Below are 12,732 nucleotides of genomic sequence, written 5' to 3'. Positions count from 1 at the left end.
TATAGAATTGTGATCAACCTAGAATATCTCCAAATTTATTTTATTTTTGATGAGTTTTCAATCAATTAGGTTCTTTTGACGCAGCAAGGATAACCGAGAACGCACCTTTAATTAGAGTTTCTCTGTTTTTTAGTGGACTGTTCCCGTTAAAAACAAAAATGCTTTTTCAGGATCTTTTGAACATCACATGCCATTTAAATTAATTAAAGAAGATGTGTATGACGGTTAATGAAGTAAAGTCTTTTTAAACTTTTGCGATAGATTTTTTGAGTTTCTGGTGCTAAATCGTAGATGCCATGTCAGATTGTTGGCCTTTTTTTACCCACAGGTTCAACAACAACACCATTTATTGTTAGCTGCTTTGATCTCTTCTACTGTGATCAAATTGATTTTTGCTTTAAGATGAAATACTTGGTGTTTGAATCAACTCGTCATCAACTGACACATATTCAGCTGATTTCAGAACAAAAGTAATAATAAAGTTTCGTGGTTCTAATTCGTTTTCGGCATCAGCTACATTGTCAATTTTGGTAGTCATAGGAAAAATACAATCCTAGTTGTAGGTAAAATACAGTCCTAATCGATATTTTTCTTGTGAAGAATCTTTTTTCATAACCGAGTGTTGTTGATTTTTATTTTTTCCCAACAGATGGAAGCTAACTGTTTGAATTCATTGATATTTATATTAATACTTGCTCTGTCTTGAAATAAATTTTGAAGATCTCTGATAATATTTCGTTTGAATTTGTGAAATATATTACGATTTGCTCTTATTATTCGTTTTTGCAATTCAAAATCTTGGCTGATAATAAAATCTGAAATGCTTTGTGTCTAGATCTGTTAATCATCTTTAGCACTCTAGGATCCTTCTTTTTTGTTTCATTCAATTGGTCTATTTTTTATCACTTTTCATCAGCTGTATAGTTTTGCCGGTATTTTAATATTCTAATATTTTTATAAGTTATTATTTCAGTTTCGTTTGGTTGAAAATTTTCCTTGTTTGTTATTTCCTTAATAGCATTTTTGTTTTGTACAAATTTATCAATACAATTCAACTGAATATGATGTTCAAAACATTCTATCACAGTTTGTAATATGTCAGGTAGTAATATGTTATAATAAGAATTGAAGGAGAGTAAATGTATAATTCGGTTAAGTCATTAATAATGATCGCTCCTATAGAATGTTTTGGATAAATTTTTTATCTATCTATTATTTTACATAACATAATAAAAATATAGGCTGTATCCTTATCAAGAGAAAGGCACCACATTTCGCAATCGAAAAGCAAGTGATAACTTTGGATATAATAAAGACTAAACAAGGTTTCTGTTTTTGTTTATATAATTTTGAAGCTTAGAAAAATTCATGAAGCTTAGAATAAAAATTTAAAAGAAACTGATGTATTATTTGTAAAAAAAATGAAAATTCATTATTATTGGTTTATCTATTCATGAAAAAGAAATAGGTTAACAAAATTCAAGATCATTTAAATCATCATCAAGGTTTTCATTCTCTTCATCATCGATCTCACTTGTTAAAGCAACGTCAATTTTTAGACGATGTTGTTTTTTCAGCAAATGGACCATTGTCAACCGCCAGTTTTTTTTCAATTTGTGTCATGAAAAGACAACATTCTGTCCATGTTGTTGTTGATACTAATATTCTTGGATATTTTTTCTACCATATGAAAAATTGATTTACTTCTGAATAGTTTGTTAGTTTACCCAACAATCGTCAGATTTACCCATCGTCAGATGTTTCTTCCATCTTGTCGCGTGATCTTGGGAATAAGCTTCGCATTTCTTACTCTAAAGACATCCCTGTCAATCACAATTACCAGCTGTGATCGCTTCAAACATTGTTCAATAATATCCATAGTTTGAAAATAACAATTCATATTTTCAATTTGAAAATTTGCAACCCAAGGTCTGCAAATTTGTAGGCATTTCCTTCAAAAAATTTGATTCAAATACTTCGAACAATTAACCGAGGAATATCTGTTTTTGTTCTTTCTCAGTCTGGAAGAATTCTTTTAGATAGGGGAAAATATTGATTACAAAATATTAACTTACTTTAATTTTTAATCAATTTTGAGAACTTTTTCGCAAATACTATTTCAAATTTCTTCCAGAATGGATTTGTAATTGCAACGCGTCTAAAGGACATTACAAATATTAGATAACTATCTTTTGTAGAACGGTGGAACAGTGACTTAAGTTTGCCCAAAGAGCACTTTTGTTTACTCACCCGTTTACCAAACAAAATGAGGTGTGAAACAAAAACTTCAGGCAGATCCGTTATAGCCTTTAAAAACATGTGCAAGAAAAGAATGCTTCATTTGTGTTACCCTTTGAAAAAAAGGACTTTCCCAGGTAAAAAATTTTTGACCTGATGTCCACCAGAGTTTGAAGCCCGAATACATTCGAGAATTATATAAGACCCTCGATTTTAACTAAAATTTTTTTTGTTCAGTTTCGATTTTCTTATTGCAATTTTAAGAATGCTTCTTTCGCTTCTCCTATTTTAGCTTGAATAAATTTTTGGGGTCTATTCTACCCCCCCCCCCCCCCCCCCCCCAGTTTTCTTAAATGAACCCCAGTTACAAGTTATGTGTTGTTATATAGCACGTTACTATATAAAAATAATGCACGTGCGCCTGGGGTCATAAAACATATATATTCCAACTAAGCTGCGGGGGGCGGGGGGGGATCAATCTGATCCAACTTTTCTTTGAGTAACTGTAGTTAACAACAAAAAGCCTCGTTTCATACTCTTTCAAACTAATGATTTTGTATTGACCGTTTACCAGGTTTTAATGGCCTTTTTCCGATCACTGCTGAACCCTTTAGTATTCAGAATGATTTGACCCTTTGTACGTTTCTCATTAAACGGTCATGGGCATCTGTTACAGCGTTTGAATCTTTTCCGTTTGTGCCCCCCCCCCCCCCCCCCCCAGTACGTTATGCTCCCCTAGTCACAGAGCACGTGTCATTACGTCATTAGTAAATCATTATGTAAAAATATGGCACGTGCGTCTGGGGGTGCAAAAAATATGCGCCCACTAAGCTGGGGGGGGGGGGGGGGCACAAACGGAAAAGACCCTACCGTTAGTGAAGTAAACAATGGAAAATATATTTGCAAAAAAATAAAAGCAGGGCTAGAGATTTGTTTTCATAACAGGGAATGGTTTCAAGCGTCCTGCTCTGTAGCCCTAACCGTTGCATTAATAGTTCTCTAATTTCGGAATTGCTGAAAAGTTCTTCGCACTCTTGAGACTGATATCAGATGCGGGTAGTTATGCTAGGCGAGCTCTGCCAGAAAGCCAGCTATCTGTTGTTTTTAAAAATTGAACATAGGTGATAACCCCCCGAGTGACCCCAATTAGGGGATTATCACCTGAGTTCGGTTTTTAAATTTTTAAATTGAAATTGGAGGTTCAGTTTTTACGGGGGGTTCCACAAGTGAAAAATAATATTAATAACAAATAAATAAATATCATTTTTAATTTATCATTAACATTTTAATTTATCATTAATTTATCATTCTTACACTTATTAAACTTTAATGCATTTTCATTTCCTCTCATTCCTAAAAGTGGAGACCAGTTACTAATTCAGCGCATGATTTTTGCTAGTAATTATACTCTGATCAATGGTGGCTCTTATCTATTGTTAAATAATGCAATTCTTTTATTTCAGAGCTGTCAAGTTCGGCAATTTCAATTCCTGCAGATATTAACAAAGATGAATTAAGCAATCTGGATTTATTGTATTGGAGTGTGATCTCAAAAGACAAAACCAAAGTGGCAAATTTCATGGACCTGTTATCAGATTTTGAAATTTTGAAAGAAGAATTGAACAAACGCTATCCAACCGCAACCATAATAGATATTGCAGTACGGCTTGCGGGAACATTTGGAGACGAACATACTGTTGACATTCTTCGGACAATCATGAAAAGACCAGAATTTGACGAAAATCTGCTGCTCAATAGGTTTGAGAAGCAGAATGTTTTTGAGTATATATTAAACAACACATACAATGGCAACTTATTTCAATTCATGTTTTCGGACAATGCAAGATGTGATATTCTGTTTATGCGTGATATCGGATTTGAAGCGAAAGAAGACAGAAATCGAAGAATAATGAAATACAAAGCGTTTTTCGAAAGAAGAAACTATTGTTTTCCAAGTTTTTTATGTTGCGTATTGCGGAGATTCTGCGACACACGATCCCCTGTTACAAAAGCGATGAGCAATCAATTCGACATTCTGATCACGGCACTGGGAGTACTGAAGCGATATCAATACATATTATGGAGCGATATTCATTCCAGCATCGAAGAATTGCTTGAATTCTTGTTGAGCTGTCTACGGCAGTCGTCGTCTGACGCAGGTAAAGTTTTGCTTGCTTTTCAAAAGCGCAGCAATTTCTCATAAACATAAAGGCACCCATAATATGTTAAAAATTTTCTTCGCAGCTCTTCTTTTTTTCTTCGCAGCTCTGTTAAAAATTTTCTTGGCAGTTAAAAATTGTCTTCGCAGTTAAAAATTTTCTTCGCAGCTCTTCTTTTTTTCTTCGCAGCTCTTTTTTTTTTCTTCGCAGCTCTTCTTTTTTTCTTCGCAGCTCTTCTTTTTTTCTTCGCAGCTCTTCTTTTTTTCTTCGCAGCTCTGTTAAAAATTTTCTTCGCAGTTAAAAATTGTCTTCGCAGTCAAAAATTTTCTTCGCAGCTCTTCTTATTTTCTTCGCAGCTCTTCTTTTTTTCTTCGCAGCTCTTCTTTTTTTTCTTCGCAACTCTTCTTTTTTTCTTCGCAGCTCTTCTTTTTTTCTTCGCAGCTCGTCTTTTTTTCTTCGCAGCTCTTCTTTTTTTCTTCGCAGCACTGTTAAAAATTTTCTTCGCAGTTAAAAATTGTCTTCGCAGTTAAAAGTTTTCTTCGCAGCTCTTATTTTTTTCTTCGCAGCTCTTCCTTTTTTTCGCAGCTCTGTTAAAAATTTTCTTTGCAGTTAAAAATTGTCTTCGCAGTCAAAAAATTTCTTCGCAGCTCTTCTTATTTTCTTCGCAGCTCTTCTTTTTTTCTTCGCAGCTCTTCTTTTTTTCTTCGCAGCTCTTCTTTTTTTCTTCGCACCTCTTTTTTTTCTTTGCAGCTCTTCTTTTTTTCTTCGCAGCTCTGTTAAAAATTTTCTTGGCAGTTAAAAATTGTCTTCGCAAATAAAAATTTTCTTCGCAGCTCTTCTTTTTTTCTTCGCAGCTCTTCTTTTTTTTCTTCGCAGCTCTTCTTTTTTTCTTCGCAGCTCTTCTTTTTTTCTTCGCAGCTCTTCTTTTTTACTTCGCAGCTCTTCTTTTTTTCTTCGCAGCTCTTCTTATTTTCTTCGCAGCTCTTCTTTTTTTCTTCGCAGCTCTTCTTTTTTTTCTTCGCAGCTCTTCTTTTTTTCTTCGCAGCTCTTCTTTTTTTCTTCGCAGCTCTTCTTTTTTTCTTCGCAGCTCTTCTTTTTTTCTTCGCAGCTCTTCTTATTTTCTTCGCAGCTCTTCTTTTTTTTCTTCGCAGCTCTTCTTTTTTTCTTCGCGGCTCTTCTTTTTTTCTTCGCAGCTCTTCTATTTTTTCTTCGTAGCTCGTCTTTTTTTCTTCACAGCTCTTCTTTTTTTCTTCGCAGCTCTGTTAAAAATTTTCTTCGCAGCCTTTCTTTTTTTCTTCGCAGCTCTTCTTTTTTTCTTCGCAGCTCTTCTTATTTTCTTCGCAGCTCTTCTTTTTTTCTTGGCAGCTCTTCTTTTTTTCTTCGCAGCTCTTCTTATTTTCTTCGCGCTCTTCTTTTTTTCTTCGCAGCTCTTCTTTTTTTCTTCGCAGCTCTTCTTTTTTTCTTCGCAGCTCTTCTTTTTTTCTTAGCAGCTCGTCTTTTTTTTCTTCGCAGCTCTTCTTTTTTTCTTCGCAGCTCTTCTTTTTTTCTTCGCAGCTCTTCTTTTTTTCTTCGCAGCTCTTCTTTTTTTCTTCGCAGCTCTTCTTTTTTTCTTCGCAGCTCTTCTTTTTTTCTTCGCAGCTCTTCTTTTTTTCTTCGCGGCTCTTCTTTTTTTCTTCGCAGCTCTTCTTTTTTTCTTCGCAGCTCTTCTTTTTTTCTTCGCAGCTCTTCTTTTTTTTCTTCGCAGCTCTTCTTTTTTTCTTCGCAGCTCTTCTTTTTTTCTTCGCAGCTCTTCTTTTTTTCTTCGCAGCTCTTCTTTTTTTTCTTCGCAGCTCTTCTTTTTTTCTTCGCAGCTCTTCTTTTTTTCTTCGCAGCTCTTCTTTTTTTTCTTCGCAGCTCTTCTTTTTTTCTTCGCAGCTCTTCTTATTTTCTTCGCAGCTCTTCTTTTTTTTCTTCGCAGCTCTTCTTTTTTTCTTCGCGGCTCTTCTTTTTTTCTTCGCAGCTCTTCTATTTTTTCTTCGTAGCTCGTCTTTTTTTCTTCACAACTCTTCTTTTTTTCTTCGCAGCTCTGTTAAAAATTTTCTTCGCAGCCTTTCTTTTTTTCTTCGCAGCTCTTCTTTTTTTCTTCGCAGCTCTTCTTTTTTTCTTCGCAGCTCTTCTTATATTCTTCGCAGCTCTTCTTTTTTTCTTGGCAGCTCTTCTTTTTTTCTTCGCAGCTCTTCTTATTTTCTTCGCGCTCTTCTTTTTTTCTTCGCAGCTCTTCTTTTTTTCTTCGCAGCTCTTCTTTTTTTCTTCGCAGCTCGTCTTTTTTTTCTTCGCAGCTCTTCTTTTTTTCTTCGCAGCTCTTCTTTTTTTCTTCGCAGCTCTTCTTTTTTTCTTCGCAGCTCTTCTTTTTTTCTTCGCAGCTCTTCTTTTTTTCTTCGCAGCTCTTCTTTTTTTCTTCGCAGCTCTTCTTTTTTTCTTCGCGGCTCTTCTTTTTTTCTTCGCAGCTCTTCTTTTTTTCTTCGCAGCTCTTCTTTTTTTCTTCGCAGCTCTTCTTTTTTTCTTCGCAGCTCTTCTCATTTTCTTCGCAGCTCTTCTTTTTTACTTTGCAGCTCTTCTTTTTTTCTTCGCAGCTCTTCTTTTTTTCTTCGCAGCTCTTCTTATTTTCTTCGCAGCTCTTCTTTTTTTCTTCGCAGCTCTTCTTTTTTCTTCGCAGCTCTTCTTATTTTCTTCGCAGCTCTTCTTTTCTTCTTCGCAGCTCTTCTTTTTTTCTTCGCAGCTCTTCTTATTTTCTTCGCAGCTCATCTTTTTTTCTTCGCAGCTCTTCTTTTTTTCTTCGCAGCTCTTCTTTTTTTCTTCGCAGCTCTGTTAAAAATTTTCTTCGCAGTTAAAAATTGTCCTCGCAGTCAAAAATTTTCTTCGCAGCTCTTCATATTTTCTTCGCAGCTCTTCTTTTTTTCTTCGCAGCTCTTCTTTTTTTCTTCGCAGCTCTTCTTTTTTTCTTCGCAGCTCTTCTTTTTTTCTTCGCAGCTCGTCTTTTCTTCTTCGCAGCTCTTCTTTTTTTCTTCGCAGTTAAAAATTGTCTTCGCAGTTAAAAGTTTTCTTCGCAGCTCTTTTTTTTCTTCGCAGCTCTTCTTTTTTCTTCGCAGCTCTGTTAAAAATTTTCTTCGCAGCTCTTCTTTTTTTCTTCGCAGCTCTTCTTTTTTTCGCAGCTCTTCTTTTTTTTCGCAGCTCTGTTAAAAATTTTTTAAGCAGTTAAAAATTGTCTTCGCAGTTAAAAATTTTCTTCACAGCTCTTTTTTTTCTTCGCAGCTCTTTTTTTTTCTTCGCAGCTCTTCTTTTTTCTTCGCAGCTCTTCTTTTTTTCTTCGCGGCTCTTCTCTTTTTCTTTGCAGCTCTTCTTTTTTTCTTTGCAGCTCTTCTTTTTTTTCTTCGCAGCTCTTCTTTTTTTCTTCGCAGCTCTTCTTTTTTTCTTCGCAGCTCTTCTTTTTTTTCTTCGCAGCTCTTCTTTTTTTCTTCGCAGCTCTTCTTTTTTTCTTCGCAGCTCTTCTTTTTTTCTTCGCAGCTCTTCTTTTTTTCTTCGCAGCTCTTCTTATTTTCTTCGCAGCTCTTCTTTTTTTCTTCGCAGCTCTTCTTTTTTTTCTTCGCAGCTCTTCTTTTTTTTCTTCGCAGCTCTTCTTTTTTTCTTCGCAGCTCTTCTTTTTTTCTTCGCAGCTCTTCTTTTTTCTTCGCAGCTCTTCTTTTTTTCTTCGCAGCTCTTCTTATTTTCTTCGCAGCTCTTCTTTTTTTTCTTCGCAGCTCTTCTTTTTTTCTTCGCGGCTCTTCTTTTTTTCTTCGCAGCTCTTCTATTTTTTCTTCGTAGCTCGTCTTTTTTTCTTCACAGCTCTTCTTTTTTTCTTCGCAGCTCTTCTTTTTTTCTTCGCAGCTCGTCTTTTTTTTCTTCGCAGCTCTTCTTTTTTTCTTCGCAGCTCGTCTTTTTTTTCTTCGCAGCTCTTCTTTTTTTCATCGCAGCTCTTCTTTTCTTCTTCGCAGCTCTTCTTTTTTTCTTCGCAGCTCTTCTTTTTTTCTTCGCAGCTCTTCTTTTTTTCTTCGCAGCTCTTCTTTTTTTCTTCGCAGCTCTTCTTTTTTTCTTCGCGGCTCTTCTTTTTTTCTTCGCAGCTCTTCTTTTTTTCTTCGCAGCTCTTCTTATTTTCTTCGCGCTCTTCTTTTTTTCTTCGCAGCTCTTCTTTTTTTCTTCGCAGCTCTTCTTTTTTTCTTCGCAGCTCTTCTTTTTTTCTTCGCATCTCGTCTTTTTTTTCTTCGCAGCTCTTCTTTTTTTCTTCGCAGCTCTTCTTTTCTTCTTCGCAGCTCTTCTTTTTTTCTTCGCAGCTCTTCTTTTTTTCTTCGCAGCTCTTCTTTTTTTCTTCGCAGCTCTTCTTTTTTTCTTCGCAGCTCTTCTTTTTTTCTTCGCGGCTCTTCTTTTTTTCTTCGCAGCTCTTCTTTTTTTCTTCGCAGCTCTTCTTTTTTTCTTCGCAGCTCTTCTTTTTTTCTTCGCAGCTCTTCTCATTTTCTTCGCAGCTCTTCTTTTTTACTTTGCAGCTCTTCTTTTTTTCTTCGCAGCTCTTCTTTTTTTCTTCGCAGCTCTTCTTATTTTCTTCGCAGCTCTTCTTTTTTTCTTCGCAGCTCTTCTTTTTTTCTTCGCAGCTCTTCTTATTTTCTTTGCAGCTCTTCTTTTTTTCTTCGCAGCTCTTCTTTTTTTCTTCGCAGCTCTTCTTATTTTCTTCGCAGCTCTTTTTTTTCTTCGCAGCTCTTCTTTTTTTCTTCGCAGCTCTTCTTTTTTTCTTTGCAGCTCTGTTAAAAATTTTCTTCGCAGTTAAAAATTGTCCTCGCAGTCAAAAATTTTCTTCGCAGCTCTTCATATTTTCTTCGCAGCTCTTCTTTTTTTCTTCGCAGCTCTTCTTTTTTTCTTCGCAGCTCTTCTTTTTTTCTTCCCAGCTCTTCTTTTTTTCTTCGCAGCTCGTCTTTTCTTCTTCGCAGCTCTTCTTTTTTTCTTCGCAGTTAAAAATTGTCTTCGCAGTTAAAAGTTCTCTTCGCAGCTCTTCTTTTTTTTCTTCGCAGCTCTTATTTTTTTCTTCGCAGCTCTGTTAAAAATTTTCTTCGCAGTTAAAAATTGTCTTCGCAGTTAAAAGTTTTATTCGCAGCTCTTTTTTTTCTTAGCAGCTCTTCTTTTTTTCTTCGCAGCTCTGTTAAAAATTTTCTTCGCAGTTAAAAATTGTCTTCGCAGTTAAAAATTTTCTTCGCAGCTCTTCTTTTTTTCTTCGCAGCTCTTCTTTTTTTTGCAGCTCTTCTTTTTTTTCGCAGCTCTGTTAAAAATTTTTTTCGCAGTTAAAAATTGTCTTCGCAGTTAAAAATTTTCTTCACAGCTCTTTTTCTCTTCGCAGCTCTTTTTTTTTCGTCGCAGCTCTTCTTTTTTCTTCGCAGCTCTGTTAACAATTTTCTTCGCAGTTAAAAGTTGTCTTCGCAGTTAAAAATTTTCTTCGCAGCTCTTCTTTTTTTCTTCGCAGCTCTTCTTTTTTTCTTCGCAGCTCTTCTTTTTTTTTCTTCGCAGCTGTTCTTTTTTCTTCGCAGCTCTGTTAAAAATTTTCTTCGCAGTTAAAAATTGTCTTCGCAGTTAAAAGTTTTCTTCGCAGCTCTTTTTTTTCTTCGCAGCTCTTCTTTTTTCTTCGCAGCTCTGTTAAAAATTTTCTTCGCAGTTAAAAATTGTCTTCGCAGTTAAAAGTTTTCTTCGCAGCTCTTCTTTTTTTCTTCGCAGCTCTTCTTATTTTCTTCGCAGCTCTTCTTTTTTTCTTCGCAGCTCTTCTTTTTTTTTCTTCGCAGCTCTTCTTTGTTTCTTCGCAGCTATTTTTTTTTCTTCGCAGCTCTTCTTTTTCTCTTCGCAGTTGTTCTTTTTTCTTCGCAGCTCTTCTTTTTCTCTTCGCAGATCTGTTAAAAATTTTCTTCGCAGTTAAAAATTGTCTTCGCAGTTAAAAAGTTCCTTCGCAATTCTTCTTTTTTTCTTCGCAGTTCTTCTTTTTTTCTTCGCAGCTCGTCTTTTCTTCTTCGCAGCTCTTCTTTTTTTCTTCGCAGTTAAAAATTGTCTTCGCAGTTAAAAGTTCTCTTCGCAGCTCTTCTTTTTTTTTCGCAGCTCTTCTTTTTTTCTTCGCAGCTCTGTTAACAATTTTCTTCGCAGTTAAAAGTTGTCTTCGCAGTTAAAAATTTTCTTCGCAGCTCTTCTTTTTTTCTTCGCAGCTCTTCTTTTTTTCTTCGCAGCTCTTCTTTGTTTCTTCGCAGCTATTTTTTTTTCTTCGCAGCTCTTCTTTTTCTCTTCGCAGTTGTTCTTTTTTCTTCGCAGCTCTTCTTTTTCTCTTCGCAGATCTGTTAAAAATTTTCTTCGCAGTTAAAAATTGTCTTCGCAGTTAAAAAGTTCCTTCGCAATTCTTCTTTTTTTCTTCGCAGTTCTTCTTTTTTTCTTCGCAGCTCGTCTTTTCTTCTTCGCAGCTCTTCTTTTTTTCTTCGCAGTTAAAAATTGTCTTCGCAGTTAAAAGTTCTCTTCGCAGCTCTTCTTTTTTTTTCGAAGCTCTTCTTTTTTTCTTCGCAGCTCTGTTAACAATTTTCTTCGCAGTTAAAAGTTGTCTTCGCAGTTAAAAATTTTCTTCGCAGCTCTTCTTTTTTTCTTCGCAGCTCTTCTTTTTTTCTTCGCAGCTCTTCTTTTTTTTCTTCGCAGCTGTTCTTTTTTCTTCGCAGCTCTGTTAAAAATTTTCTTCGCAGTTAAAAATTGTCTTCGCAGTTAAAAGTTTTCTTCGCAGCTCTTTTTTTTCTTCGCAGCTCTTCTTTTTTCTTCGCAGCTCTGTTAAAAATTTTCTTCGCAGTTAAAAATTGTCTTCGCAGTTAAAAGTTTTCTTCGCAGCTCTTCTTTTTTTCTTCGCAGCTCTTCTTATTTTCTTCGCAGCTCTTCTTTTTTTCTTCGCAGCTCTTCTTTTTTTTTCTTCGCAGCTCTTCTTTGTTTCTTCGCAGCTATTTTTTTTCTTCGCAGCTCTTCTTTTTCTCTTCGCAGTTGTTCTTTTTTCTTCGCAGCTCTTCTTTTTCTCTTCGCAGATCTGTTAAAAATTTTCTTCGCAGTTAAAAATTGTCTTCGCAGTTAAAAAGTTCCTTCGCAATTCTTCTTTTTTTCTTCGCAGCTCTTCTTTTTTTCTTCGCAGCTCGTCTTTTCTTCTTCGCAGCTCTTCTTTTTTTCTTCGCAGTTAAAAATTGTCTTCGCAGTTAAAAGTTCTCTTCGCAGCTCTTCTTTTTTTTCGCAGCTCTTCTTTTTTTCTTCGCAGCTCTGATAAAATTTTCTTAGCAGTTAAAAATTGTCTTCGCAGTTAAAAATTTTCTTCGCAGCTCTTCTTTTTTTCTTCGCAGCTCTTCTTTTTTTCTTCGCAGCTCTTCTTTTTTTTTCTTCGCAGCTCTTCTTTTTTTCTTCGCAACTCTGTTAAAAATTTTATTCGCAGAGTCTCTCGATCCCATATTGGGAGGAATATCTTCCTTCTGCAGTTTTGTATTTCTTACTATCAATTAATATCAATTTAGTTAATCGATGTAATTCCCTAAAAATGCTTCATTTTCCAACCCCCAATGTATGTGGGTTAAAAAATTTATTCAAATATTTAAACCTCTTTTTTTGTCAAGTTAATGGCCAACCAAGATCTTTTGCGGAGGACACAAAAAGTGATATTGATAAAAAGCTACCGAGAAACTGAATAAGTTGTTGAAGAGATTTCAAACTTTTGATTCTCGAAGAATAAGTGAGGCCTAATTTCTTGAGCAATTTTTTCCATATTTTTGGCCTTTTCTCCCTTCGTATTGAACAATTTATGAGCTTACTTGTACATTTTATACAAAAGAGGTTTTTTATATAAAATTTATATCATTGCAATTTTTATGGGAATCCGTCTCTATAAAACAGAATCAGTAGTTTTGTATGACCAGGCTGCAATAAAACTTGAATACAAGCCCAAAAAAATACTCAAAAACTTTGTCGATAAAACAAGAGTCTGTAGTCTGTTCTCCTTCCAAAAATCATAAAAATCATAATCCACATTCTGTTTTTTGTTGCCAGTGTTTACCAATATATCATGATGACGCCTTCATAATTCATACAATAGCTTCTTTCGCTTTTTATGTAACTGCTGCAAAACCCTAAATTAAAATTTCATTACCAAGACCAGAGTATTTGGTGCAATGATCACATTGTTATCACATATATTGCTTAGAAGACGCTTTGGAGAAGATAAGTCACAAATGTAAACCCCCTTTAACGAGGCTCTTGGTTACAGTAAGCGTTTGAAGATAGAAGGCTT

At 35.3% G+C, this 12,732-nt stretch overlaps 1 protein-coding gene across 1 annotated transcript in view; it reads left to right on the top strand.

The window, feature by feature from the left end:
* LOC142350457 (uncharacterized) overlaps positions 1-12,732 on the top strand; it is an 86,125-nt gene that overhangs the window by 49,852 nt on the left and 23,541 nt on the right. Inside the window, exon 3 of the mRNA XM_075402305.1 lies at positions 3,702-4,397. Coding sequence (XP_075258420.1) covers positions 3,702-4,397 — 696 coding nt within the window. The remainder of the gene's footprint in view (positions 1-3,701; positions 4,398-12,732) is intronic.

Source organism: Convolutriloba macropyga, chromosome 12 (genome assembly GCF_964194025.1).
Source record: "Convolutriloba macropyga chromosome 12, txConMacr16.3, whole genome shotgun sequence".
Lineage (NCBI taxonomy): Eukaryota > Metazoa > Xenacoelomorpha > Acoela > Convolutidae > Convolutriloba > Convolutriloba macropyga.
The sequence above is the reverse complement of the archived record's forward strand: the minus strand, read 5'-3'. Positions and strand labels throughout refer to the sequence as shown.